We start from the raw sequence: 26538 nt of genomic DNA on the forward strand, positions 1-26538 counted from the left end.
ATATCATGGACAGCAAGGATCACGAACAAGGAAGTTCTAGAAAAAATGAAGAAGGAACCAGAGATTGTGTTTACGATCAAACGCATAAAATAGGAGACCCGGTAGAAGGAGAATATCATGGCTGTGGAATTTAAGAACATGGTTTAAGAAAACCTCAACGAAGCTGTTTCGAGCCGCAGCGAGCAAGGTCATGATTGCCAATATGATTTCCAACATCCGAAACGGATAGGAACCAGAAGAAGAAGAAGAGACCAGAAAAAACAGGTATGTTTGGTTTTAGAGAAAAATGTACGATTGTGTCATATATACCCAGAAAAAACAAAAACGTTATTTTACTCTCAACGATGCACCACGACGATTTGCTAGACGAATTAACGGGCAAGCCAGAAATCATTATTGACTATAATAAATCCAAAGGATGAGTAGATGTAGTTGATAAAATGTGTGCCGCCAACAATTGCGCTCGAGCCACTCGCCGATGGCCTATGGTCATTTTTTATTCTGCAATGAATATAGCTGGTATCAATTCATTTGTAATAAACACATATAAATGTAATGAGATAGATAAAACGCATAGAAGACATTTTCTAGAAGCTCTTGGTATGGAACTAGTAAACGATCATTTACAACGTCGATGTTTGAATAAATGTATTCCTAGATCAATTAGGTCAAGAATAAAAGAAATTTGCCATATTGAAGAAGAAATTGTTCCAGCCCTAAATCCACAACCTAATTGTCGAGGTCGTTGTTTTTACTGTAGTAGACAAAAAAATAGGCCAACCAGATATACCTGTCAAAAATGCCTAAAGTTTGTATGCTTAGAACACGCAAAATGCATTTGCTCCGACTGCCTATAAGATAGTATTTTCGAATACAGCAGCGAAGATTGATTTATTTTCAAGTTATAAATTCATTCATGTATCTACTTTACGCAGCTTAAACATTTGTTTGTTTTTTATTTGTTTAATTAGTGTTTTTGTGTTTTATACTACTTAAAATGAGAAAAAGATATATCTGTTAACTTTTATTTTCAAAGCATTAGTTTAAATACAAATTATAATAAATTTGTGTGTAAATGTTTTTTTTGTCTAATTTAATTATAATTTAAAGAATCGGCCAGTTCTCAGACCGTTTTTCTGAAATCATTTGTTTTTTGGACCTTTTCTAGATTTGCAGACTGCTAGTCCGACGTTATACTCTATGTACCATCATGTCACGTTATCGCTGAAAGGTTAAAGGTTTTTAAAAACAAAGTATTTATTACGATGGAACGAAACTAAGAGTAACACAAAAAACACAAGTATCAAATGTAGGTAGTAACAATAAATGCACAATATAATGACTGTTAGTCTCTTTTATATATTCTCAAATACAATAATCGCAAGGATTCAAATCCGGCAACCTTGCTGGCTAAGCAACTGGACCACCCCTTCCAATCTAGTGGCTTTTGAAGTTATTATCAAGAAATTCTCGTACGTTCCTGCTAAAGTTGACCAGACAGCTGTCATGTAGCCATTAGCGTCTTCGAACACTAATTTCTAAATTTTCTTCAACTAAATAACATCTTTCTGTGCTGCCGTTACATCATTATGTCGCCCCGTTTCATAGTTTTTTGGGACCACTGATCTTGATTCTCTTAATCGGGAAATTTTTCAGCGTATCTACGTTACTGCTAGAGCGTTACACCTCATGTTGAAATAAACTACATGCATATAAGCCTACTCCTCATTAGAGGCAACCATTTTTATTGAATTGAAATTGTTGTGTTTAAATGCCACAAATTAAAAACTAAAAGAGAAACTTCACGCACTGGCAACAATTTGATAATGAAAAACCTAGGTTATACTTCTGTTGACATTTGAAAGCCAACTAATGCAAAAAATATTGATTTAACTTTCATGAGGAAAAAACGAAAAATTTTCAAATTGATTTTTCTCGAAAACGGTGTATCTTATCGACTTAAAATAAGAGTAACTTTTAGTACAAGAATACCTGAAAATCTAAAATGCTAATATCACAAATGCTTAAAAGATAAAAACAAAAAAAAATATGCGTTAAAATAACCATTGACCTACCCAAAACGGACGCCTATGACCGGTATTAGAAAATAACAATAAACAAAATCCATTTAACTCCGGAGAATAAATAATCGTACAAGTTTTCGTTTTTCTAAATAGAAGTGTTCTGGAGGTATTAAAAAAAATTTAATTACAAACAGCTATCTTCAAAGAGCTCTAGCTCCCTTAGAAATCATTTTCGGACTAGGTGAATTGGGTTAAATTGTCTTAAAATTATCTGAGTATTCTCCAATCTTCGTTTGTCAGGAGAGTTTCTGGGCACCCTGTATAACATAAATAATTTTAGTTTTGTTAGTTTGAGTTTACTGAGTTCATTGATTCTTTAAGCTTCTTAAGATTATTGATTATAATGTTTAATGTACACAAATGTTTAAAGCTTAAAGAATCAATGAACTAAGTAAACCCAAAGTAAACTACTAAAAGAAAAACAGTTAAGACTTGATTTCACGTATAAGCGAATATACAGAGGTACTACACGTGAAATCAAACCTTAACTGTCTTTCTTTTATTTCGATATTACTCTTTATGAGTACAAGAAACCAATTCGCCAAGGATTTTTGCTTAGATGAGGAAATATGTTGTGGAATGCAATTTTTAGATTCCTGATTTTCTCTCTTTACAGTTTTCGTAGCATCGTCTGTATTGCCTTGCAATTCTTAGAAGGCACAGATTAAAGCAAAAATCTGGATTTTGGTTTCGTCAATACAAAATCTTCGGATTTCTACTTTTGTGATTTTAACCTATTGACATTGGAGAATCACAACTGCTTACTAGCAGTATTAGCAATATCATAAACATTAATCATAAGTAGAATATTGTTTCACAACATTAGCGTAGCTCGGTATTGTGTATAATTAGTGTAGTATTTTGTTTTTTATTTATCAAAAGTGAATTATTGCCTCCCCCAGATTTCGCGAGATTCTTTGAGGTGTGGGATTCAGAAATTTTCTTACCCACCTGGGGACCATTTCCTTTTGTTTTATTATTCGCCATGATAAAAGTAGGGGGTGTAAGGGCAATTAAAACACCACACTTGCCAGGCGGGTTGGTGAGTTAGATATCAGCCGCCCATTCTGGGTCAGACGCTGTTTGTAGCCGTCCACTCTGGATCAGACGCTACATTTAATTTTATACTAACCCTAAAATCGGGGGTGCCACTTCCTCCATACACACCGTACCGAAGATGTTCTTCTCCGCCATGGATACCGTTGTGGTCTTTATCCGTGACCCTGGACAAGGAACCCTAAGCAGGTACTAGTTTCCCGGGTCAAAAAACTCCTAGAATCTGCGGAGGGCAGGGACTGATTCACTTTCCCTGGTAGGACTATCAAAGGGAGTTCCTACCCGCTAACCATCCGCTAGGTGGATGACTGTAGCGACAGACAGAGAAGAATGGAAAAGGATTGGGTAGGCCTGTGTCCAAAGATTGACCGAAGAAGGCTAATTAGAGATAGAGTGTAGTATTGTTTAAATTTAAGTTCAGTTAACGCTTGGTACTATATGCAAATCAATAAAATAATATAATGAATTTAAATACATTTTATTATGAGTTTAATTAATTAAGAACCAAACGGAACCTCGTCCTAACACATACATATTTATTAATACAGTCCCACAACGACTAACAGGTAAATCTTACTTTCGGTTCCTACAGGAAGAGTTACTAATTATTTTTTCGTTTATTATTAAGAAATTCCTCTACAACTGAGACAAAATGCATGATGATTCACCAGCCCATTTTAGCATTAATGTACGTTATCACTTAGACACAGTATTTCCAAATCGTTGGATGGAACGGAAGGTACGGAACACTTGCCTGCTCAACGGCCGGATTTAAGTCCTTTAAATTTTTGCATTTGAGGTTTTCTTATATTTTGAGTTTATTACACTCCCGCTGCAAAAGTTGAACAACAGAGAAATTGAATTCTAACGCTGTGACAAAATAAAAAAGGGAGTATGGGGGTATGTGCACCAATGATAAATATAAAATTTTTTATTTTATGTCAAAAAATTTGAAATAACTACATATTAAACCTATCAAATTTCATTAGCATATTTCAACAGATTTCTGAGCAACAAAAAAATGGTCATTTTATTTGTTTAACGTCAGAAAACGAATCATTTACAAAAGTACGTTGATATAGCAAATAGACATTATTTTTCATGGAGAATGAACCCCTGTCGTTTAATGCACTTCATTTACATTCATTGCACATTTAATAATACTCCATCTTCTTCTTCTTTAAGTTCCATCTTCTATCGAAGGTTGGAAATCATCATGGCTGTGCGGACTCTGTTGACTGCCGCTCTAAAAAGTTCTGCACTACTGCATTCAAACCATTCCCTTAAGTTCTTAAGCCAGGATATTCTTCGTCTTCCCACATTTCGCTTTTCTCGGATTTTGCCTTCCATAATAAGTTGTAATTATGCGTATTTTTGCCCTCTTATCACATATCATAAGTACTCAAGTTTTCGTCTTTTGATAGTTAATATTATTTCCGCCTCATTTCTTATACTTCTAGTTACTTCCACGTTTGACATTCTTTGAATCCATGATATTCGTAGGATTCTTCTGTAACACCAAAATTCAAAGGCGGTCAACTTATTCAGATGGACTTGTTTTAGTGTCCACGCTTCCAAGCCATAAAGAAGAGTAGAGAACACGTAACATCGAATAATATTCTCAGGCGTAGTTCTAACCTTATATCCCGACAACAAAGAAACTTTTTAAGTTTAATGAATGATGCACGTGCTATTTCAATGCGTGTCCTAATTTCTTTGGTTTGGTCTAAATCTGATGTTATCCATGTTTCTAAGTATTCATAGTTATTAACACTCTCAATTGCATTATCTTCTATAGTCAATTGGATATTTGCACATTTGCAGATTTAGTCATGATCATGCATTTAGTTTTCTTTAAATTTATCTTCAGTCCGTACTCATGACAGCGTTCATTAAGGCGTTGCATTACGTTCTGTAAATCATTGTTGTTATCCGTCATTATTAGTGTATCGCCTGCAAAACGTAAGTTATTCAAAACTTCTCCATTGATAGATATACCTTCTATTGAGTCTGAGAGCGCTTTTTGAAATACCGCTTCACTGTAGACATTGAAAAGTAGTGGGGACAGACTCATGTCTGTATTTTTATATTTTGGGTGTATTGGTTGTCAACTCTTACCTTGGCAGTTTGATTCCAATATAAATTATATATAATTTTCATATCACGACTGCCATAATTTTTGTTTTTTAATATATTAAAATAACACTCTATATATTATTTAAATATATATTATTTAAATGGACTAAAAACCGACACTTTTAAACTCTGTGTCTCAGAAACAATTGATTTCTGAGTCTTGGAGCAATAAAAACTTTTAATCAAAATGACGAAAGTTACGTCCTTTGTCTCTGTACTGTTTTTGATAAAAATTAATATACAGTGAAATTTTTACCAAAAAACTTAATAAATATTAATTATTACATTGTATCTATTTCAATAAGAACATTTAATAGTTTACACCTACAAAAAACGAAATTCTAGTCTATGTGCCAGTAGTTATAACGTGTCTTGTATAGTATGTTTATTCTGAAAGATAGAGAAAATTTCCTCATTTATAGTCAAGAATTTACTATAAAACTTAAGGGTTTTAGATTGAACAAAGTAATTTAAATAGCTTCTGTTTTACTCCTAAGAGATGTTTTAAACTTTACTCTATTTTAGGTGTCCTGGATAAGAAGGAAAGATTATCATCTGCTCACAGTAGGTTTAACAACTTACAGCAGTGACGACCGGTTTCAAGCCATACACTTACAGCATTCGGAGGTAAGAGCCACTAAATTATTTAAAAGCAAGGTAATATCCGTAAATATTTCACAAAACGAAAACCTGATCCCAGCGAAATAATATTCAGAGTAAAATATTTTTATGTAAAGTGATATGGGTTTGAATTCGCGAAAGCGAGTAGGTTTTTGTTCTCCGTATAAAAAGGACAGTTAACATTTGAACATATACAGCAATGACATATTTGTATATAATTATAATATAATTTAATGACCTTTTGAACCATACAGGTATAAAGGCAAGTCACAAAAAATAAAATATATAAAATATATACACATATACGAAAATACAGGGCAAATATAAATATATCATTACATCTGTAACTAACCAGTCGACTCGTGCAAATATTTCTCTACGAAGTAAAAAACATTTATACAGTAAATAATCTTTGAGTTGCTTTTAAAATTGTGTTTGATTATTAACGTTTTTTAATGACAACCGTAAATTATTATAAAAAAGGGACTAACGTAGTAACAGATTCTGTTAAAACCAACATGATTCGATTTCTTTAAATGGGTGTAGTCAGACATCTTCGTACAAATTGGTGGAACTCGAGATAACTATTCTTTTCAAATGATTCAATATTTCCGAAAGAAAAGCAAAACAATTTATATATATTTATGTATATATATATATATATATATATATATATATATATATACATATATATATATATATATATATATATATATATATATATATATATATAATATAATGTAATGTAATTATATATTAAAAAGTTTTTTTTTGCTGAGAAAATGGCTGACTACAAACAAAGATGAAGTTTATAAAGAATATAGAGAAAAAGATAGGGAAGTGAAAAACAAATAACAGAACAAAAGAATGAAGAATAGGAAAGAACCTGCTTAAATATTGAAACATACATAGGAGGTACAAGAATTTCGGGGTCATGGAAAGTACTGAAAGGATTGAAAAAAAACTCAAAAGAAAAAAAAATACATTGGAAAATATACAGGATAAAGAATGAAAGGGCTATTACAAGGAACTGTTAACAGAACAAAGACCATCATTCATTGGAAAAAAACAGGCGAAGACGAAGCAGATCTCCACAACAAGAAATAGAAATAACAGATAGGGAAATGACAACGGCCATAAAGGCAATTAAAAATAAGAAAGCACCGGGACCTAAAGGAATCTCACCTGAGCTTATAAAGTACGGCTCAAAAAAATAACACCGAATGATAAAATGGATATTTCAGATAAATGGAGAACAGCTCCCAAAAGAATGGACGGAGGCATATATATATGACATCAATATTTCAGAAAAGAGATAGAAAACGATGCAAAAACTACAGAGAAATAAGCGTAATATCATTAATAAAAAGATTATATGGAAATATACTGCAAGAAAAGATAGAGTAATCGATAAAAGGCAGAATCGGGAAGGATCAAGCAGGCAGGGAGATCAAGCATAGACCACATATACACACTGGAACAATTGTTGGTAAAGAAAAAAGAAAAAATAGGAATATACATTTGACATTTGTGAACCTTAACAAGGCGTATGACTATGTATTAAGGTCAGAGCTATGGGTGGCAATGTTCAAATTATAGACGGAACTATATAGAAATATAGATGGAACTTATAGAAGCTACAAAAGCTCTGTATAAAGAAAATAAAGTGTCCATTAAAATGGAAACAAGAATCATAGGAGATTTCACCACAACAAAGAGGCTCCTGTAGGGTTGTTTAACATCTCCAATCCTATTCAAAATATACTTAAAGAAAGCCTTGACTACATGGAAACGAAAATGCGAAGGTATGGGAGTACCGGTTCGAAACGAATATATATATATATATATATATATATATATATATATATATATATATATATATATATATATATATATATATATATATATATATATATATATATATATATATATATATATATACGTTAAGCTTTGCAGACGATCAAGTAGTGATTGCACAAACCAAAATGAGTTCAGTTACATTCTGAAGAAACTACAAGAAGAATATACCAAGGCTGGCTAGATATTAACCTCGCGAAAACAGAGTACCTATCTACAAGTGAAGAAGACATAGAATATCTACAGATTGACGTCAACCTAACAATCAAATAAAAGGATAAATTCAAATACTTGGGGTTTATAATCACGTAAAAGGCAACAATAGAGGAAGAAATTAAGCAAAGATTAGGACAAACAAGAACAGCAATCTGACAACTTAACTCAGTATGGTGGGATAGACACCTAAATATGAAGACAAAAACACAGATTTATAAAACATTAGTTTTAAGTATTATGACATATTGGGCTGAAAATTGGATTATAAACAAGAAAAACAGCAGTAAGATAGAAGTAACAGAGATGGATTGCCTGCGAAGATGCTGCAGAGTAACAAGAATGAATAGGAGAAGTAGTGACGAAATAAAGCAAAGAACATTAATAGAATCAGACATACTAACATATATAAAACAAAAAAGACTAAAGTGGTATGGACATGTAAAAAGAACTAGCGACAGCAGATGGATAAAGAGAATAACCGAATTGATCCCCATAGAAAGGAGGAAAAGAGGACGACCCCGAAGAATCTGGAGGGACGAGGTAGACGACGCCATGAGTAAGAGAGGCCTAAACGATGGAGAATGGGACAACAGAGAGATGAAATCGGTTAAATATAATATATATATATATATATATATATATATATATATATATATATATATATATATATATATATATATATATATATATATATATATATATATAAAGTATAGACCACAGCCTGTTTGAGGCCTTTTGTTGTGGTGATTGTTTTTGTTATTTTATTGCCTAACTTTATTTGCACCTCTGTTTTTTTTATATAGTCTTGGTGTTATATTCACCAATTTCTCTCTAACGTGCATTTTTCTCATTGCTTTCCATAGTTGTTTCGTGGGCACGCTATCATATGCTTTTTTTAGTACGAGACAGGTCATATGTGTTTCAATGTTTTTTTCTTTGTTCTTTTTTATCACCTGTCTCATGATAATGAATTTTCTGGACACGATTTGGATTTTTGGAACTCAGCTTGTTCTTCGCCATAATAATCCATGCGTTGTTCTATTTTTTCTTTTATTACCGTGGAAAAGATTCCTACTATTGAAGGCATTACACTGATTCCTCTATAGTTATTTGGCGACCTTTTGTTTTTTTTTGAAATTGGAAGACATGTATGATATATTCCACTCCTCTGGAGTCCCCCTCTCCTGCTTCGATTTTATTGAATAACATAAACCTCAACCTGATAAAAATAGACTATTAACCAAAATTCGTGTATCCCAAATTCCAATGAAACGATGCATGCAGAAATACAAAGAACAAAGAACTACAAAAGGACAAAGTAACAGATGCCATATAAAAAATTAAGACAGTTTGCTTCACGAATAATTCTGTGACTGGCGTGAATATGTTGACATGTCTAAAAACACAGTATTTCAGGGTATTGATTTTAATTTTTGACAATTAGGTGTAAAAAAGATTATTAACTTTTTTTAGTTTAGTGTCGTAAATATAAGTAATTTTAGTCGATTTTTCCAAATCTGGAAAAAAGTGGCATTTATTTTGGTTATTTTATATAACTCAGACTTGTCATATTGTTCACCTATTACTTATCAACTTATTTATCATAAGCAACTTACTTTGATTCAAATTAATCTGATCAAATAGAGTAACTTTTTAGCCAAATAAAACATGCCCTTCGGTTTGGAATATTTATTTCAGAAACTAACAGAAACGAAAATAAAATAAACATAAAATAAATTGTAATTTAAATAAAAAAACAGTCTTTTTTGTCACATACACATAAAATTAAAAAACATAATCGTTTTTGCTATTAATTAATGCTGTCTTCATCTGTATTATCATTATCGATATCATCTGGATCTCTTTCGTCAATATCGGGATCTGTTGATTTGGCTTCAGTTGTTTTTATATTTAACTAGAAGTCGTGGAACAAAGGATCTATTAGATGCAAAATATTCAGAAGTTTTTTTTTCTTTTCTTTGTTTATTGGTAAAGGTTCTTTCGTTATTACGTTTAAGTGAAAGGAGTGTGTAGGTTCTCCTCTTTTTTTTTAAAGTAAGCCAATTAAAGCGGGTATTATCTTCGAGATTATCTTTAAAATGAATTTCGCCAATGGAGTTTTAATATTGCAGCTATTTAACTAGTTGCCATAAAAACTTATTTCCATCAACATCCTTTCTTCCAATTGTAAAAGGTCCTTTTCTTAAGCCAAACTCAGCAAAGTTATAAAAATCGTTTAAATTCATATGAACAACTTTAAATGGGTTTTTTATCTTGGATGATCTAACCAGTTAAATCCAATCATGAAGATGGTTAATTTTCATTTGGGTTTTTTTTTAGTTTTTTCAATAATGGCGTGATCAGAGTCACATTCCATGTGACTATGACCACTAAGGAGAAATTTGTGATTAATAATTTCTAAAGTTGGGTGCTTATCTAATAAAAATATAAACATGATTGCCACGATGTTATTTTTATTTTACCCACCTCAAGTATCTGAAAAGAATGTAATTTCTTTGACAATTGGTGGAAGATAATTTAAACAAAAGTGCCACAGACAGGATGCGATTTGATTTGCACCACGTGCTCCAATTGTCTCATCCCACATGTAACACGTAGCTTCATCCATTGATAAGTCGTGAACTGTTAAATTAAAGGTCCAAAGCTGCCTCTTGTAAAAGGCTTATTGAGGTTTGTAAAAGTGGTGTGGGTAGACACTGTTGGAGGTCAAACGCATAAGCCCGAAACGAGGAATCTTCTTGAGCTCTTGCTTTACTGGCGCGTTTTGCAGAATAAGCCTTTTCAGCCTGCAAATGATTCTCAGCTAATTGAATTTTTAAATCTCCGTTTTCCTCAGCTAACTTCATCTGCATCGTTATTATATCACGACGTGTGACTCGTGTCTTTTGATGTTTTTTTAAAAGACAGTTTTAAATCGTGAAAAAAAATTGAGTATGGTTTTAAAAAAAACGGCTGTAAGCAAGTTTCTTTCTATAACCTATACATTTTTGCTACAGAAAGATTGGGACATAAATATTTTTTATTTGTGGATTTTCTACAGTAATAGCTTTCGTAACTAGGAAAAAATAAAATATGTTTTTTGGCTAAAGTTATATCGTCTATACTTTTTTTATTGGCAGGAGGACCTACACCCCTTTGAACGGATTCTATTATTCCGGTTGAAGAAAATTTCTTCTTTTGGACAAGTACATTGATAAATCCTTTAAACTCTTCTAATCTTCTACAAAAACATTCTTTGCAGGTTCGTTATGCTTCTTTATTAATGATCAGTTTGTATGTACAACAACACTCTCTGTCAAACAAAATTGAAACTAACCCCGATATATACATAGCCCTTCGATATGTACCCTACTCACTATCTTCCAGTAACCATTAAAACATGTAGCCCTTTCGGCTTCACTGAACCTTCCAGCACATTTTAGCCTACAAGCAAATAAGTTTTTTGATAATCTTTTGGGTTTAGTTTTACCTTTTTCTATAGTATAGCTCTCTTCTGCATTTCTAAGTCTTTTACATTCTTCTCTTTCTCTTCGTGTTCGACCTTTTCCTTTTGTATCAATTCCACTGGTTAGAGTTTGCAAAACTGGAATATTTTCCGTATCAGATTGCTGTCGTCATTTTGCAGGTTTTCGACTGAATGGTTCATGAAATTTTCAGGAAAACATAATCTGGATCTGCTACACTATCGTCTGAGAGATAGAGAAGTCTGAAAAAAAACCAATAATAATTTAATATACAATTCTACACACTTACTTAGCTAATTTAAATAAATTTTTTACAAAAAGTTCCTTTGATATCAGCACAACCTATTAAAAACTAATTAACATCCACGTTTTTAAAATTTTTTCTTAATTGCCGTATTGCCAGATTCCAGTAAGAGCCTAAGAAGGTATCCACTGAATTCTGACAGGCAACGGTGGGGAAAATATTTTTTGGACGTTTGGACGTCACGGAACAAGGCATCTTTCGGCCGAGTAGGATACTAGGCCAGAAGACACCAGGGTAGTGCCGGATTAAAAGTGTTCCGGCTAAAACCTTACCGACCGTACCAGAGAGAAGGTCTTGACACTCATTGAACAACTAAAATAAAAAACTAAAAATTTATAAATAACCATACCTGTTACCGTAAATTAAAAAATGTTTCAGACGTTAGGCCATAAACAAATAAATAATATTAACCATAAATTTCATAACCATAAATTTCAGATACCTGGCTCAATTTCCTCCTCTGTGTTCCTGCTTCTTTTTCTTTATCACCTCAGAAATCAGACAATGTACTTCTCTCCATTCTTTCTCTTCTCTCAACATTATGTTTACAACGTTTCTTTTGTCCAGCCCGAAACCCATTAGCCTCTCAAAATCTCCCCTCTCATTTGTCCATCTCTGGCAGTTAAAAATGTGGGCGGGAGCGTCCGGTACCCCACAAACAGTACAGTCGGCTAAGGCAGATTTGCCTATTCTATTTGTGAAGGTGCCAAAACTACCATGTCCAGTCAGAAACTGCGTCAGTAAGTAGTCTAGTTTAGTGAATTTACATTCCCACCACGGCCTCAGATCGGGAATAAGCTCCTTCGTTCACATTGCCCTTCCGCTATCATTCGCCCATTCTCTCTGCCACTCTATTATCGTTCTTTCTCTCTTATTTTCATCTATATTTACATCCATGCTCCTCGCATATACCCTCGTTCGCTCTTTGCACAACAAAACGATCGGTTTCACCTCTCCAATGACATATAGAGCCTCATTTGAAACTGTCCTATTATGCGCTAGATACCCTGAGGAGCATTCGCCTTTGCGATATCTTCATCGGCTTAGCGTATTTCGCAGTGTTTAGTACGCTGCACTACACGGGGGCAGCGTAGGTTACCACCGACTGAAAAACTCCACTTAATACCTTTCTTTTGGTGCTACCTGGGCCTCCAATGTTTGGCATCAGCCGTATCAACGCCTCCAGATTTCGGTTCGCCTTCTCTATTGTCTTTTGGATGTGTACTCCAAACCTTAGTCCTTCCAACAACCAGACTCCCAGATACTTAATCGATTTAACCGGTGCAAACTCCACATCTTCCACTGTAAAGCGAAGAGAGGATTTTTCCCGGCTCCTTTTGAGAACTAACACCTCAGTTTTCTGAGGCGCTAGCTGTAAATCGTTCTCTGTGATACACCTACTGATGCGACGCAGGACTGTGTTAGCCGCATTAGCCATATCCGTTTTCTGACTCGCCTTCGCAACCAGTGCGAGATCATCGTCATAAGCTACAAGAGTGCATCCCCTTGGCTTCTGTAGCCTCAACACCCTGTCGTACAGGACATTCCAGAGGATGAGACCTAGTACTGAACTCTGCGTTTTTACAATTTCATTAACAAATTTTGCGTAGTCATATTAACAAAAAACAGCTACCTTATTTAATAAATGTGACAACCGATTTCGAAAAAGTTTTGATGATTTTAATTTAGCACCTTACTTTGTAAAGTATCATTGTACAAAATATTCAGAAATATAGACCAACTTTTAGATTCGGCAGTTCTCAACTTTTTGAATGAAAGATACTATAAAACAATAACTTTCATGTTATATTATTTTTACTAGACTATTTAGGTATTATTTTGTACCTACAAAAATGTTCATAAATATTCTAATATTTCATGGGCTAAATTTTAATATGAAACATAATTAAAAAATTGTGTGCCCCATACCTCGTACAAAAAAAAAATCAAAACAGTTATGTTTTTAGTGCAGATAAGATAATTTATAATTATTAAAATGAATAGTTGTAACGCCTTTAGGCCTATATTCACTCAACGCTATAACCATAACATACGACATACATCTTAAAACCCATTTCCTCTAACAATATCTTACAAATTGACACTTGAATACCAAGATAAACATACAACTTTTGTTACCTTTAATATAAGCTTTTTACGATATTAACATGCATTTCTTACAGTAAAGCGAAACACTTCCCTTCTTCTAGAATATTTTTTTGTCCTGTTGGTGAACAACTTTCACTTTTATTCTCTGGAATTAGATTTTCCACTTCCAGAAATTCCTCATCATTACTTAGTACACAACCTTCTTTGACATTTTTGTCCTATTCTATTAACAATTGTACCCGCTTCGCTATCGTAACAGAGGTAAGTGATGTTATCAACATTAACATGTGTGATTAACTGAACAACTGAACAGCGGCAAACAGAAAACTGTTTAACTGTATGTACATCACGTGACCCACACATATAATCGAAGCATCCCGATACTGAAGGCTATGTAATCAGTATCAGTAGTTCGGCTCTAGCAGTCGGACGATACGGACGCGAGTCAGCGAAGTGTACTTAGGTGGGGACAACTGACCTGTTGCCAACGGAGCTTCTCAGCTCCCGGTGTGTAAGACACCGTGCGTGACACAGGCACTTGTTTTCCAAATAAGTGAAGAGTGGATGCGAGGCTGTCATTAAGTTAAACCTCGAGGGGTTGCCTTTATGGGCTCCTCGTAGGAGGCTTTTGATAGCTTCGTGTTTACGAAAAATTCGGGTTCATCTCAGTGGGTCGACAGGGATGACACTGTAAGGCTTAGTAATTTGTATTCTAAGTCGGACAGAAACGGCCCCTGCCTCTGAGGTGAGAGAAACTTCAAGAGGATCCCTCCCTGAGAAATCAGGGAGTGAACTACCGTGAGGTTGCTGGGACGACACCCAGGAAAACCGTCAGGCAGCGGCTTGGCGGAGAGAAAAAAACAGAGTCTTCTGAGTAATAAACTCCAATTTTAGTTTCGAACACTTATGTTCACTGCCTTACGGCAAGATGAGTGAAATTCCCCCCCAAAAAAGTGATGTCACGCAGGTGACATCACAAGAAAAAGAAGAAGGTGACTATCCCGAGTCACTCACCCCTACGGTTGCTTCAGCAATAAAACTTTACAACGAATTTACTTTTAAATTATCCCCTGAAGCCGAGATCATCGAAGATACCTCAGATGATGAATCGTTCATTCCGAACGAAGAAGAAAATTACAGCGAGGTGGAAACAGACGATAGCGTCTCAACCACCATGGAGGTCACCCCCGACGAGGAGCTGAGCCCGGCCACCGAATCGACCAAAACAAATGTCCAGTCGGACAACTCCTTGAACGTCCAGTCGGACGAAGCCCTGAACGTTCAGACAGACGAACAACTGAACGCCAAGACTGACGCAGCAAGCGTAGAAGCCCCGCCCCCATTAGTCTTCATCGAAATGAAAGACCCCAAAGTGGACATCATCTCCACCAGCAACGATGCCGAGCCGGAGGTAGGCAAAAAAAAGAAGCGACAAAGGCCTGCTACCGCTGACTCTTCAGAAGAAGAGGAAGCGAGTAAAAAATCAAAAGAGAAGGACGACAGCGGTCTCTACAAGTCAGTAGATTTACTGACAGAGCAAATTAGGCAGCTCCAAAAAGAGAGCCGCCAAAGAGAAAAACAGGCACAAGCCCAAATACAAGACCTCTTAACTCAAATGACTGAGTTAAGAAAAGAAAACCACGCTAAGGACGAGGAAATTAAGAAATTGGTCGGCCATATAATGGCTCTGACCGAGAGGAATGAAAAAATGATGGAAATAGAAAAGAAAAGAGATGCAGAAATGTGGGTGATACACAAACCACAGGAAACCCCACAAATGATGGAAAAAGCCACTCCTTCCACGTCTGGAGGCGCAGTAAAGCCGAAAGAACAACGGAAAACACAGGAAAAAGAAACGGAGAAAAACGAAGCAGGATGGACAAAAGTCCAAAAAAAAGAAAAGGCAAAGAAAGGCACCGTTACTGAGAAACCTACAAACAGTAACGAGAAACCAAAAAAATCTTTGAGTGTTGCAGAAAAACAAACTCAAAAGATCCAAGAAAGGAACGACGAAGCGCTCACAAAAGCCGCCAAAGATCTGAAAAAAAGAAGTGAGCAAAAAGCCCACAAAAACTTGGAGACTCCAAAAGAAACCCAAGTAGAAAAAGAGAACGACGAAACCCCTCAAAAACCTGCCGAGGTTAACGTAAGAAAACCGAAACCTCCTGCGATCATCCTAAAGACGGTCGCAGAACATCAAGCAATCCTGCAAAAAGCGGCAAAAGCAGGTATTATATCAGACAATAAGGGAAGACTACCTAGGAGTAGTCAAAATACTAGAAGAACACACACCTAAGGTAGAGTATATTGCCTACCCAATTGACAATGAAAAATTAAAGAGGGTCATATTAAAAGGGCTATCTGCAAATACTAAAACAGATGTAATTCTCAACGAACTAAAAGAAAAAAATGTTGACGTAACAAGAGTCAGCAACATGTACTCTAAAAAAGAAGGAAAACAGATCTTGCCTTTCTTCCTGATCACCCTCAAAGAGGATGACATACAAAAAATACGCGGAGTCACAAATTTGTGCTTCATGAGAGTTCGTTTTGAAGATGAATTCAAAACAACAAAGGACACCCTACAGTGTTTTAACTGCCAGGGCTACTATCATAGTTCTAAGGCCTGCCACTGCGTCTCCAGATGCGTAAAGTGTGGTGGAAACCATCTAAGCAATGATTGTGAAAAGAGCAAGGAAACAGCCCCAAAATGTGCCAACTGTGACCAAGCACACACAGCCAACTACAGAGGATGCTCCAAAGCTCCCAAGAAGAAGATCCCTGCCCCCGTAAAACCGGCGAGCAAACCGATCACACCAGCAACAACAACAACGGGCTTCAGCTATGCTCAAGCTGCCAAAACAACTACAGAAGAAGCAGCTCCTACCATGCATGATGCTGCCACACTTATTGCTTCGTTTCATACGGAGTACAATAAGAAGATGATGGAGATGATGTCCATGATGGACCGTGCAACTAAAATGATGACTGCATTCGGAGAAATACACCGACAATGCTAGCGAACCGTACGGAGGATCTACGCATAGGGTCCTGGAATTCCGGTGGAATTTTCAAAAAACTCAACCTCTTAGATGAGATGATCAACAGATTAGAGCTCGATATCGTAGCCCTTCAAGAAACCAAGTTAGTGGAAAGGAAGAAAACCAAATTTCCAGGCTACGATATCTACAGAACTGACCACAGAGCGATATCAGGAGGAACAGCCATACTAGTTAAAAAAGGCTTAGAACATGAACACATACCAACACCAGATGGACTGGTGACAATGGAAGCCACGCTAGTCAGATTAAAGGCCAACAACGAAACACTAAAAATAGTGTCAGCTTATGTCAGACCTAACGATTTGATATTCGATGAAGACTTGAGCCTAATCCTCGATACAGAAGAGCCCACAGTGATTATAGGAGACCTTAATGCGAGATCTCCCCTATGGTTCGACAGAGCAACCAATAACAACGGGAGACGACTTTGCGGCCATCTCGAAAACAGACCTAACACCTACGTGATCGGACCAACAGGACCGACCTGTTTTCACGGACAACTCCCAACACATCTAGACATTGCAATCCTACACAACGTGGGTCAACAACACGAGATACAATCTCTAAATGAAGGCGATTCAACGCACAATCTAATCGTCCTGACCCTGGGTGCAATAGAACTAAACTATTTGCAGCCCCACCAAAAGAAGACTACAAACTGGTCAAACTTCAGAAGGGTTTTTAGCGAAAACATCGGTAACATCCCAACAATAAACAACATCACAGAACTAGAAGACAGTGTAACTAAACTAGAAACAACCATAAATAATGCTATCGATGCCAGCTCAAAAATCGAAAACACTACCAGACAACAAGGAAGATTCGGAGATATTAGTCTCGAACTACAAAACCTAATAAAGGAAAAAAATAGAAAAAGAAGAACAGCCTACCGTACTAGAACTCTAGAAGATAAAAGGATTGCCAATGAGCTAGACAGGGAAGTTAAAAGACAACTACGAGAACATAGAAGCGAAAACTGGGACAACTATATCCAAGAATTAGACCCAAACAAATCCGCCTTCTGGAAACTATCGAAAATACTCCGACAGGACAAGAAACCCATACCTCCCTTACACGGAGAAAACGGGATTGTTCATACGGAGAGAGATAAAGCTGAAGTCCTAAAGGACGAACTAGAAAGAGCATGCAGAAACAACGAAAATCCCAATGAAGACATAGACTTCGAAGAAGAGGTAGAAAGAACAGCTAGAAGATTAAAGAGAAGAAAGGGTAGAATAGGAATAACTCATACATCTCCTGACGAAATTAAAGAGCTAATTAAACTCTCTAATGCCAAAAAAGCCCCAGGACCTGACAACATCACAAACAGGGCACTCAAAAACCTACCCAACAAAGCTATTGTCTACATAACGAACATAGTAAACAACATGCTCAAATTAAGATATTTCCCAGACAGATGGAAGGAGGCACATATAATTATGATCAAAAAACCAGGGAAAGATGGCACTTTTCCGCAAAATTATAGACCTATCAGCTTATTATCATCAATAAGCAAGATAGCGGAAAGAGTTATACTAAAAAGACTCAATGAAGAATCGGAAGCACTAGGCACCATACCAGAAGCTCAATTTGGATTCAGAAGCGAACATTCATGTGAACTACAAGTTCTACGTTTCACAGAATTCACAACTAAAGGATATAACGAAAAAATGTACACGGCAACAGCATTTCTGGACGTCAGTAAAGCATTTGACAGGGTCTGGCATGATGGACTCATCTATAAAATGAACACCATGGGATACAGCGAGGCGATGACATGCCTCCTTGGATCATACCTAGCCAACAGAAGGTTCAGAGTTCGGACAGGGGCAACCCTGTCCGAGGTCGGGACCCTGGAGGCAGGTGTGCCTCAGGGAGCTGTTTTGTCGCCTTACTTGTACACCATCTATACGGCCGACACGCCAAAAGAACCAGGATCCCTGTTAAGTCTTTACGCTGACGATACGGCAATAGCTGTCAGCTGGAGAAATCCAAACCATGCAGCTAATCATCTGCAGAGAGCACTCAACAGATTCATAAGATGGTGCATCAAATGGAAAATAGCCATAAACCCAGATAAAACACAGGCTGTAATGTTTAGTCACAGAAAAAGTGTACCGAATCAAGAACTAACAATTGGAAACACCCCAGTACAATGGACAAATGAGGCCAAATACCTAGGAGTGTTACTCGATAAAAAGCTTACATTTACGCAGCACATAAATCAGCAAACGTATAGAGTCAAAGCGCTGAAAAGTCAGCTCTCATCGCTAATTGGCAGAAGAAGCAAGTTAAGGTTCAAAACCAAAATTAAGATGGCGAATAGCATTATCCTACCAGTCCTCTCGTATGCCTCCGCTGCGTGGGGACACACCTGTAAAACTAACAGGAAGAAAATACAAACAGCGCAAAATCAAATAATAAGAGACGCACTGAATCTGCCAAGATATGTACCTCTGAGAAATTTATACAGAGACTCAGGACAAACGAGGATCCTACACACAATGGACAAAAAGGCATACGAACTTTTCAATGGACTAAATAACCACCCAAGTAGCATGTTGAGAGAGCTGACAAACTACAACGCAAACACCAGGACGGTACACAGAAGACCTAAACAGCAAATAGCCGGATATAGGGTCCCAAACTAATAAATGAAGAATGAGATGGTCGCAAGGACGTCTAAATAAAAGAATGCAGTCATCAGAAAACAACCACCCAAAAAAATCCTTCTCTTTTAGGACTCTGGCGAGAGGATACAGGTGCCAAGGCACTTAGTTAAGGACACTATACACCGGGGTGTGTGGAGGCCGTATACACCCTGCAATGCACACCCCAACCCACCCACACAATTTAGCATGTAAGAAATAAAAGGGTAAGAATTGTGCCGGCATTTTAAAGTCCCAACGCCAAGGAAGACCCCACAAAAAAAAAAAAAAAAAAAAATCGGTTGTTTTCTTTTAAATTCAGTTAGTTTTTAATCAATTTTAATCATTAAACGTTTTAACGTAAAGTCACTTTAATTACTCCATATAGAAGACCCTTCAGGCCTTCTATATACCGCTGATGCGGAATAGGCCCTTAAGGCGGATCGAGTGATACTGATCCTCTCGCGACACCCGAGCACTGAGGTCATGTGCGGCAAACATGGGCTCAGTGGCCGGACCCACATCGGACACCCAGCCGGCGAGGAGAACAAAATTCATTTTTGCCAAATCGGCGGCCGAGTGATCGAGCACACACTCTTTCCGAACATGAAGTCGACAGCTCAGGCTGTCGACTCCATGGACGGAACACACACGCTACTTTTTCTTTTTTGTTTTAGGGACTCAAGTCCCGAAGTGCAGTTAGAGTAAAATCTATAGAATCAGTAAAGTAATTAGGGAGAAAAGCCTAGATGTGGCTACCCCTACAGTTAGGTGGCATAACCACAATAATTAAAAACGGGAGTTGTCTCATTACCCAAGACAACTCTAGTAACTTTCAAGATCATAAGCCTCCTCACATATGTCACACGATGAGGAGGGGTGGTGGAAAAACCTGGGGGTCAGATAGGTACCACTTCGACTAGCGAAGTGTGACCGGTTTGATCTTCGGACATGTGGATCCCATGCTTAGTATGGTATACACATGTTCCTAGAGGTTGGGTTGATCGCTTAGCGTGATTGTGTGTGTGTGTGTGTGTGTGTGTGTGTGTGTGAAGGCTATGTACAAATCGTGCATCTCATTTTATCAACTTAAGATCATATTATACCCAAAATGACAAGTCAGGATATCAAAATACATAATACTCAGAAAAGAGACCGTCAAGTTTCACATAACTGGTTATCAATTTATTATTACAAAAAGAGGAGCAGGAATAACTGGATAAGTCTTGGTATCACATTAGATCAAAACAGATAAAAATCAAACTTCAACAGAAAATATACGAAAACTTTGATAAATTAGATACTAACACTTAACGAGATAAACGAACAATGGGAAACACTAAAAAACTGCCTCCTCGCTCCATACAAAGAGGTATTAAAAGAAGCGACACGAAAGAAAGACAATTGGATGACCGACGAGATACTCGGCATGATGGAACAACGAAGACAAGCCAAGAACAAAGACAGTCACAATTACAAAATCAATAACAACGAAATCAGAAAAAAGATAAGAGAGACAAAACAAACTTACTATGAGGAAAAATGTAAAGAGATAGAGGATCTTCAGAACAAATACGACCTATTCAACATACATAAAAAGGTTAAATAAATGGCAGGATTGCAAAAAAGAAACCATAACACAACTCTTTTAGATAAAAATGAAAATACTATGATAACGACTGACGAAAAACTAAAACGATGGAAAGAGTATATGGAAGAGCTCTTCGACGACGAAAGAAGAAACCCACAAGACTTGTCTTTTGAGGACAGAGAAACAAGTGTAGAAATTACAAACGAAGAAATACTGTATGCACTAAAGAACACCAGAAACGGAAAAAGCCCGGAGCCAGATCAACTGCCTATTGATATCCTTAAAATAATAGAAAATGAGTACATTGATGTCCTCTTAAAGCTGTTTAATAAAATTTATCAATCGGGTGACATACCCAACGAATGGTTGACCCCAACATTCATTTGTCTCCCAAAAAAGAAAAATGCTAGAGAATGCACCGACCACCGTACCATAAGCCTGATGTCTCACACACTTAAATTGTTTTTAAAGATCATTCATAAACGCATTTACAAAACACTTGATATGGATATTAAAGAAACTCAATTTGGATTCCGTAATGGCGTAGGTACCCGTGAAGCTCTATTTGCATTCAACGTACTAATCCAGAGATGCTTGGATATGAACCAAGATATGTACGTCTGTTTCATAGACTACAACAAAGCTTTCGACAAAGTCCGCCACAAAGAGCTAATGGACATCCTCAAAGCAAAAGAACTACAACACAATGACCTTCGAATTATAACAAATCTATATTATAAACAGCAGGCACACGTACGCATTAATGAACACACATCAGAAGAGTTCGAAGTTAAAATAGGAGTGCGACAGGGGTGTGTATTGTCACCACTACTGTTCAATGCATACTCTGAATAAATTATGAAAAGAGCTCTTGAGGGAGAAACAGCGGGAATCAAGGCCAATGGAACACCAATTAACAACATTAGACATGCGGACGATACTATCATAATAACAGACAACCTCCAAGACCTTCAAAAGCTAATGAAGAAGATAGTTGAGTATGGAGAAGAATATGGATTATCAATAAACAGCAAGAAAACCAAATTTATGAGGATATCAAAAACCCAAAATAATGGTGAAAGCCTGACAATTAACGGTAGTGCTTTAGAACAAGTTGAAAACTATCACTATCCTGGCACAATAATTAATCACACAAACGATTACTCCAAAGAAATCAAAGTTTGAATAGAGAAAGCATGTACAAACTTCAATAAAATGAGAAAGGTACTTTGTGCAAGAGAACTAAAATTGGACTTGAGAGTTAGGCTGGCAAGGTGTTATATTTTCACGACTCTGCTTTATGGGATAGAAGCATGGACACTTAACGCGTCGACTGCTAAAAAGTTGGAAGCATTTGAAATGTGGGTGTATAGAAGAATCCTGAAGATATCATGGACCGAGCATGTAACAAACAACGAAGTCATGAGAAGAATCAACAAAAGAATATATTGGAATATATATTAGAAGGAAATATTGGAAACCATCAAGACACGAAAGCTGCAATACCTGGGGCATGTTGTGCGTAATGAGAGATACAACCTACTTCAATTGATTATACAAGGGAAAATCCAGGGCAAGAGAAGTGTAGGAAGAAGAAGAATCTCATGGTTGCGTAACTTGAGGGAATGGTACGGATGCACATCAATTGAACTATTCAGAGCAGCAGCATCTAAGATCAGAATAGCCGTGATGATTGCCAACCTCTGTCGCGGAGATGGCACGTGAAGAAGAAGATCACATTAGATATAGTGACATTACAACAAGTGTAACATAACAAAATAAGTTATAAAAATACCTAAAGGAATCTAAAGTAAAGATCATGTCAACAACTTGACTTGGCACATTTAAATTTAGTTTTATCAATTTGATATCTATAGATATTAGATATATCGCGGCTTTCAAAGAGTTGTCAGTATATTCACAATTAGCTTAAACGTTATTAATGTGATTTCTTAAGATATTCACCGCATAAATACATTAATAAACAATCTGTTAATAAATATGTGTAATAACAATGTGTAATAAATATCAGAAAAATGCAAAATTTCGACTTGTCAATTTATTCACGCCAGCCACGGAATTATTATAATGCACTTTATAAAGTAAATATCTATTCAGAACATTATTATTAATACATTCTTAAAATAACAACAAAAGCAATAAAATTACGATAATAATATTCATGTATAAAATAATATCAAAAATGTAAAAACAAATATAGACCTTTGCTCTCAAGATATTGTTTGATAAATTTCTAAAGAGCGTATCGTTACGGACAACGTATTGAGAGACTTTTAACAATTCAACTATACTGCTGTATCCCATAACACAAAGGATTTTTCTATTAAAACCAGAGAATATAATAATCGCCTTGGCGAGGATTAATTTTTCCTAGCTTCCCGTTTTATCGCTCATTAAATTAGTGAAGTGAAATGAGTAGCGTCTGCAGCTCAAATAAAATTTTATCAAGTGATAAGTATAAGAGTCTTGTGTATGAATTTAATTTCCCATTCTGTCGTCGGCTGTGGCTTTCATATCTCCAGTAGACATTCGACCCAAACCATTATTCTACTTAATCGAATATCGTCATATTCGTCCTATCGGCCATATTCAACCCGTCTATCAAAGCGACCCAGTTTTTAACGTGATAAAAAATATGATTTAGCACTGACATTTTGTAATTGTAATTTTAACGCAGCTATGTATAATTTACGAACAAACGGTATATCGAAATATTTAGATTAGGTTTCCTGTTTAAACGATATTGCTGTTGGTACAAAATATATCAATTGCACATACTGTGTGTCATATCCATAGGTTTACATGAATATTAAATCTAGCAATATAACACTGAAAACTTTTGTTCAACACTTCCACAAATTTTTATTTTAAATAATTATCACTATGGTATAATTTCACTATTTGAGAGAGTGAGTCATCGTTTAAAGGCCCAGAAATGCGGAAAGCTGTTTGGAAATCCAGTGACGTACACTTACTTTTATTTTAACGTTAATTATATTTTATTTTTCAAATATTAATGTTCGAAATAGGCCACAATATATTTATTTACAAGTTTTTACTGACGTTTCGATCTCTATATCCAAAGACCGCTTTCAAAGATATAAATGATAGTTATATTTATTTTATTTGTTTATTAATATATATTTTTATAATCTTATATTGTTTATTTTTTTTTTCTATCTTTAAAAACGGAATAGAGATCGAAACGTCAATGTATTAAACATGTACATAGATATATAGTGGCTTATGTCCAACCTTCTCCCTAAAAATACAGAATGCCACAAACAAGCAGCTATAGAAAAATAAATATATCTGTCATTTGTATGTTTGAAAACGGTCTCTTTATAGAGATCGAAACGTCCGTAAATTAAACATTTGAATAAATATATTGTGGCTTATTCCCAACATCATTTCTAAAAATACAGAACGACAAGCGAAAAGCCATAGAAAATAAATAGTACTATCATTTGTATAATTGAAAACGGTCTCTGGATATAGAGATAGAAACGTCAATAAATAAACATATGAATAAATATTTTGTGGCTCATTCCCTACATTCCCCTAAAAATACAGAATGCCACAAACAAAAAGCTATAAAAAAGAAGTAATTTTGCAGAAAGTTTACTGATACCAACCGGCTGTCGCGGAAGTTACGCTAAAACGTCTTTTGACGTGACCCGTCCTTAAAGAGTTACACAATTAAATTTTTTTAAAACAAATTTTAAGACAGTTTCCACACCACCCCAGAGGTATGTCTTGTGGCCCGATACTTTTTTTAAATGGGTGTTCGCCAAGAGCCATATTGTCTTATTAAATAAAATGAACAAAACACTTAAACAGTATAAAACAAAACAAAATAAAATCCTATAAAACAAAATAAAATTCTATAAAAACAAAATAAAAATAATGTTTGATGTGTTTAAACACAAACATTATACACACTTACTATGTTCTTCTCGTTTTTTTTTGTTTTTGGTTTTTTTTTTTATGCTGATGTTCTTATTAAACTATTAGAAAATATTATTCGCTGTCTAAACCTGAAGATGCAGTGCTGCTATCGCTGTCATTATCTTCACCACCAGGTGTAATTATAATTTTCTTTGGTAAAACTTTTATATAAGTGTCAAGTTCCCACATACGATGTTCTTCTTTAATTATGTGGCCTATACATTTAGCCCATTTCTCTGGAGTTACATGGAGGATTGCTTGAATCAAAAGTTTCTTAATTTCGTTTAATTTGAACGTTTTGTTATTGCGTGCTACTTCTCCTTTCACTTGCTCCCAGATAAGTTCAATGGGATTAAGTTCGCAATGATAAGGTGGTAAACGCAGAACTTTGACACCATAATCTTTTGCAGTTTCATCTACAGCATATTTAAGATATTCAATTTTTCTTAACCGTGCAATGTCAAGGAGCTAAATTTTGAGCATTGATTCTTCGTATGCAATCCCTCTTTCTGTAAGCCATTGTTGAATCCTCCCTTTCAATTTCTTTAATAATCACCTGTTTTTTTCGACTCAAATTGAAGAAAACCATCATCAAGAAACACTGTATCACTTCCTATATGGGTGACGATTAAACGCCGTCCCTTTCCTGATGGAGCTTTTAATCCTGTATATCAGCCTTCTATAAATGCTTCGCGTTTACTTTTGACATTTAAATCTTGCCAAACTTTTCCAACTGTATGACCTTTTCCAACCTTGGTTAATCCAGGTTTCATCCAAATAACATATTTTGCGTCCAGTGCTGCGAATTTTGCGTATTTCTTCTAAATATTTTCGCACAATAATTTTATTTTTTTCTAATAGCATACTTTTTCTGTTGAGTTTTACATATCAAAAGTTCATTTCACGCAGTTAAGACTCTACGAGATATCTTGGGTAAGGAGTCATCGTTTTCGAGCTCTTGAGAAATATTTTTCAGTGTTGGAATTTCACTCCGAAAATAAAATGAATGAATTTTTCGACGTATAATATTCCTTGTCTCGTCATCCAAAACAATGCTTTTCCTACCTCTAGTGTTACCTTTTTCTTGCTTTTTATTTCCCGATGTATTTTTAAGTACACGATAAATACAGCTAACGGATACTTTTGTTAAACTGCTACAAATGTCGACCGCTTGGCTAACATTTAATTCCATTTTTCTGCCGACAATTCCTTCATAAACGTTTCGTATTATTACCTTCTCTTTGGACGTTAACATTTTCCGTCTCTTTTGCGGCATTTCATTTTTGGAATCAACATCAGAATTTTGCAGTCTTCTCTTGGAACAACTCGGTTTTTCGTCCAACTCCAATAAAACTCAAACCAAATAATCACAGAATATAACTAAAAATTTACTATAAAAC

General features: G+C 35.7%; 1 protein-coding gene across 1 annotated transcript in view; it reads left to right on the top strand.

Annotated features, from left to right (window-relative positions):
• Positions 1-26538, top strand: part of dpr13 (defective proboscis extension response 13) — a 258704-nt gene that overhangs the window by 14809 nt on the left and 217357 nt on the right. Inside the window, exon 2 of the mRNA XM_072540668.1 lies at positions 5802-5903. Coding sequence (XP_072396769.1) covers positions 5802-5903 — 102 coding nt within the window. The remainder of the gene's footprint in view (positions 1-5801; positions 5904-26538) is intronic.

This window comes from Diabrotica undecimpunctata, chromosome 8 (genome assembly GCF_040954645.1).
Source record: "Diabrotica undecimpunctata isolate CICGRU chromosome 8, icDiaUnde3, whole genome shotgun sequence".
Lineage (NCBI taxonomy): Eukaryota > Metazoa > Arthropoda > Insecta > Coleoptera > Chrysomelidae > Diabrotica > Diabrotica undecimpunctata.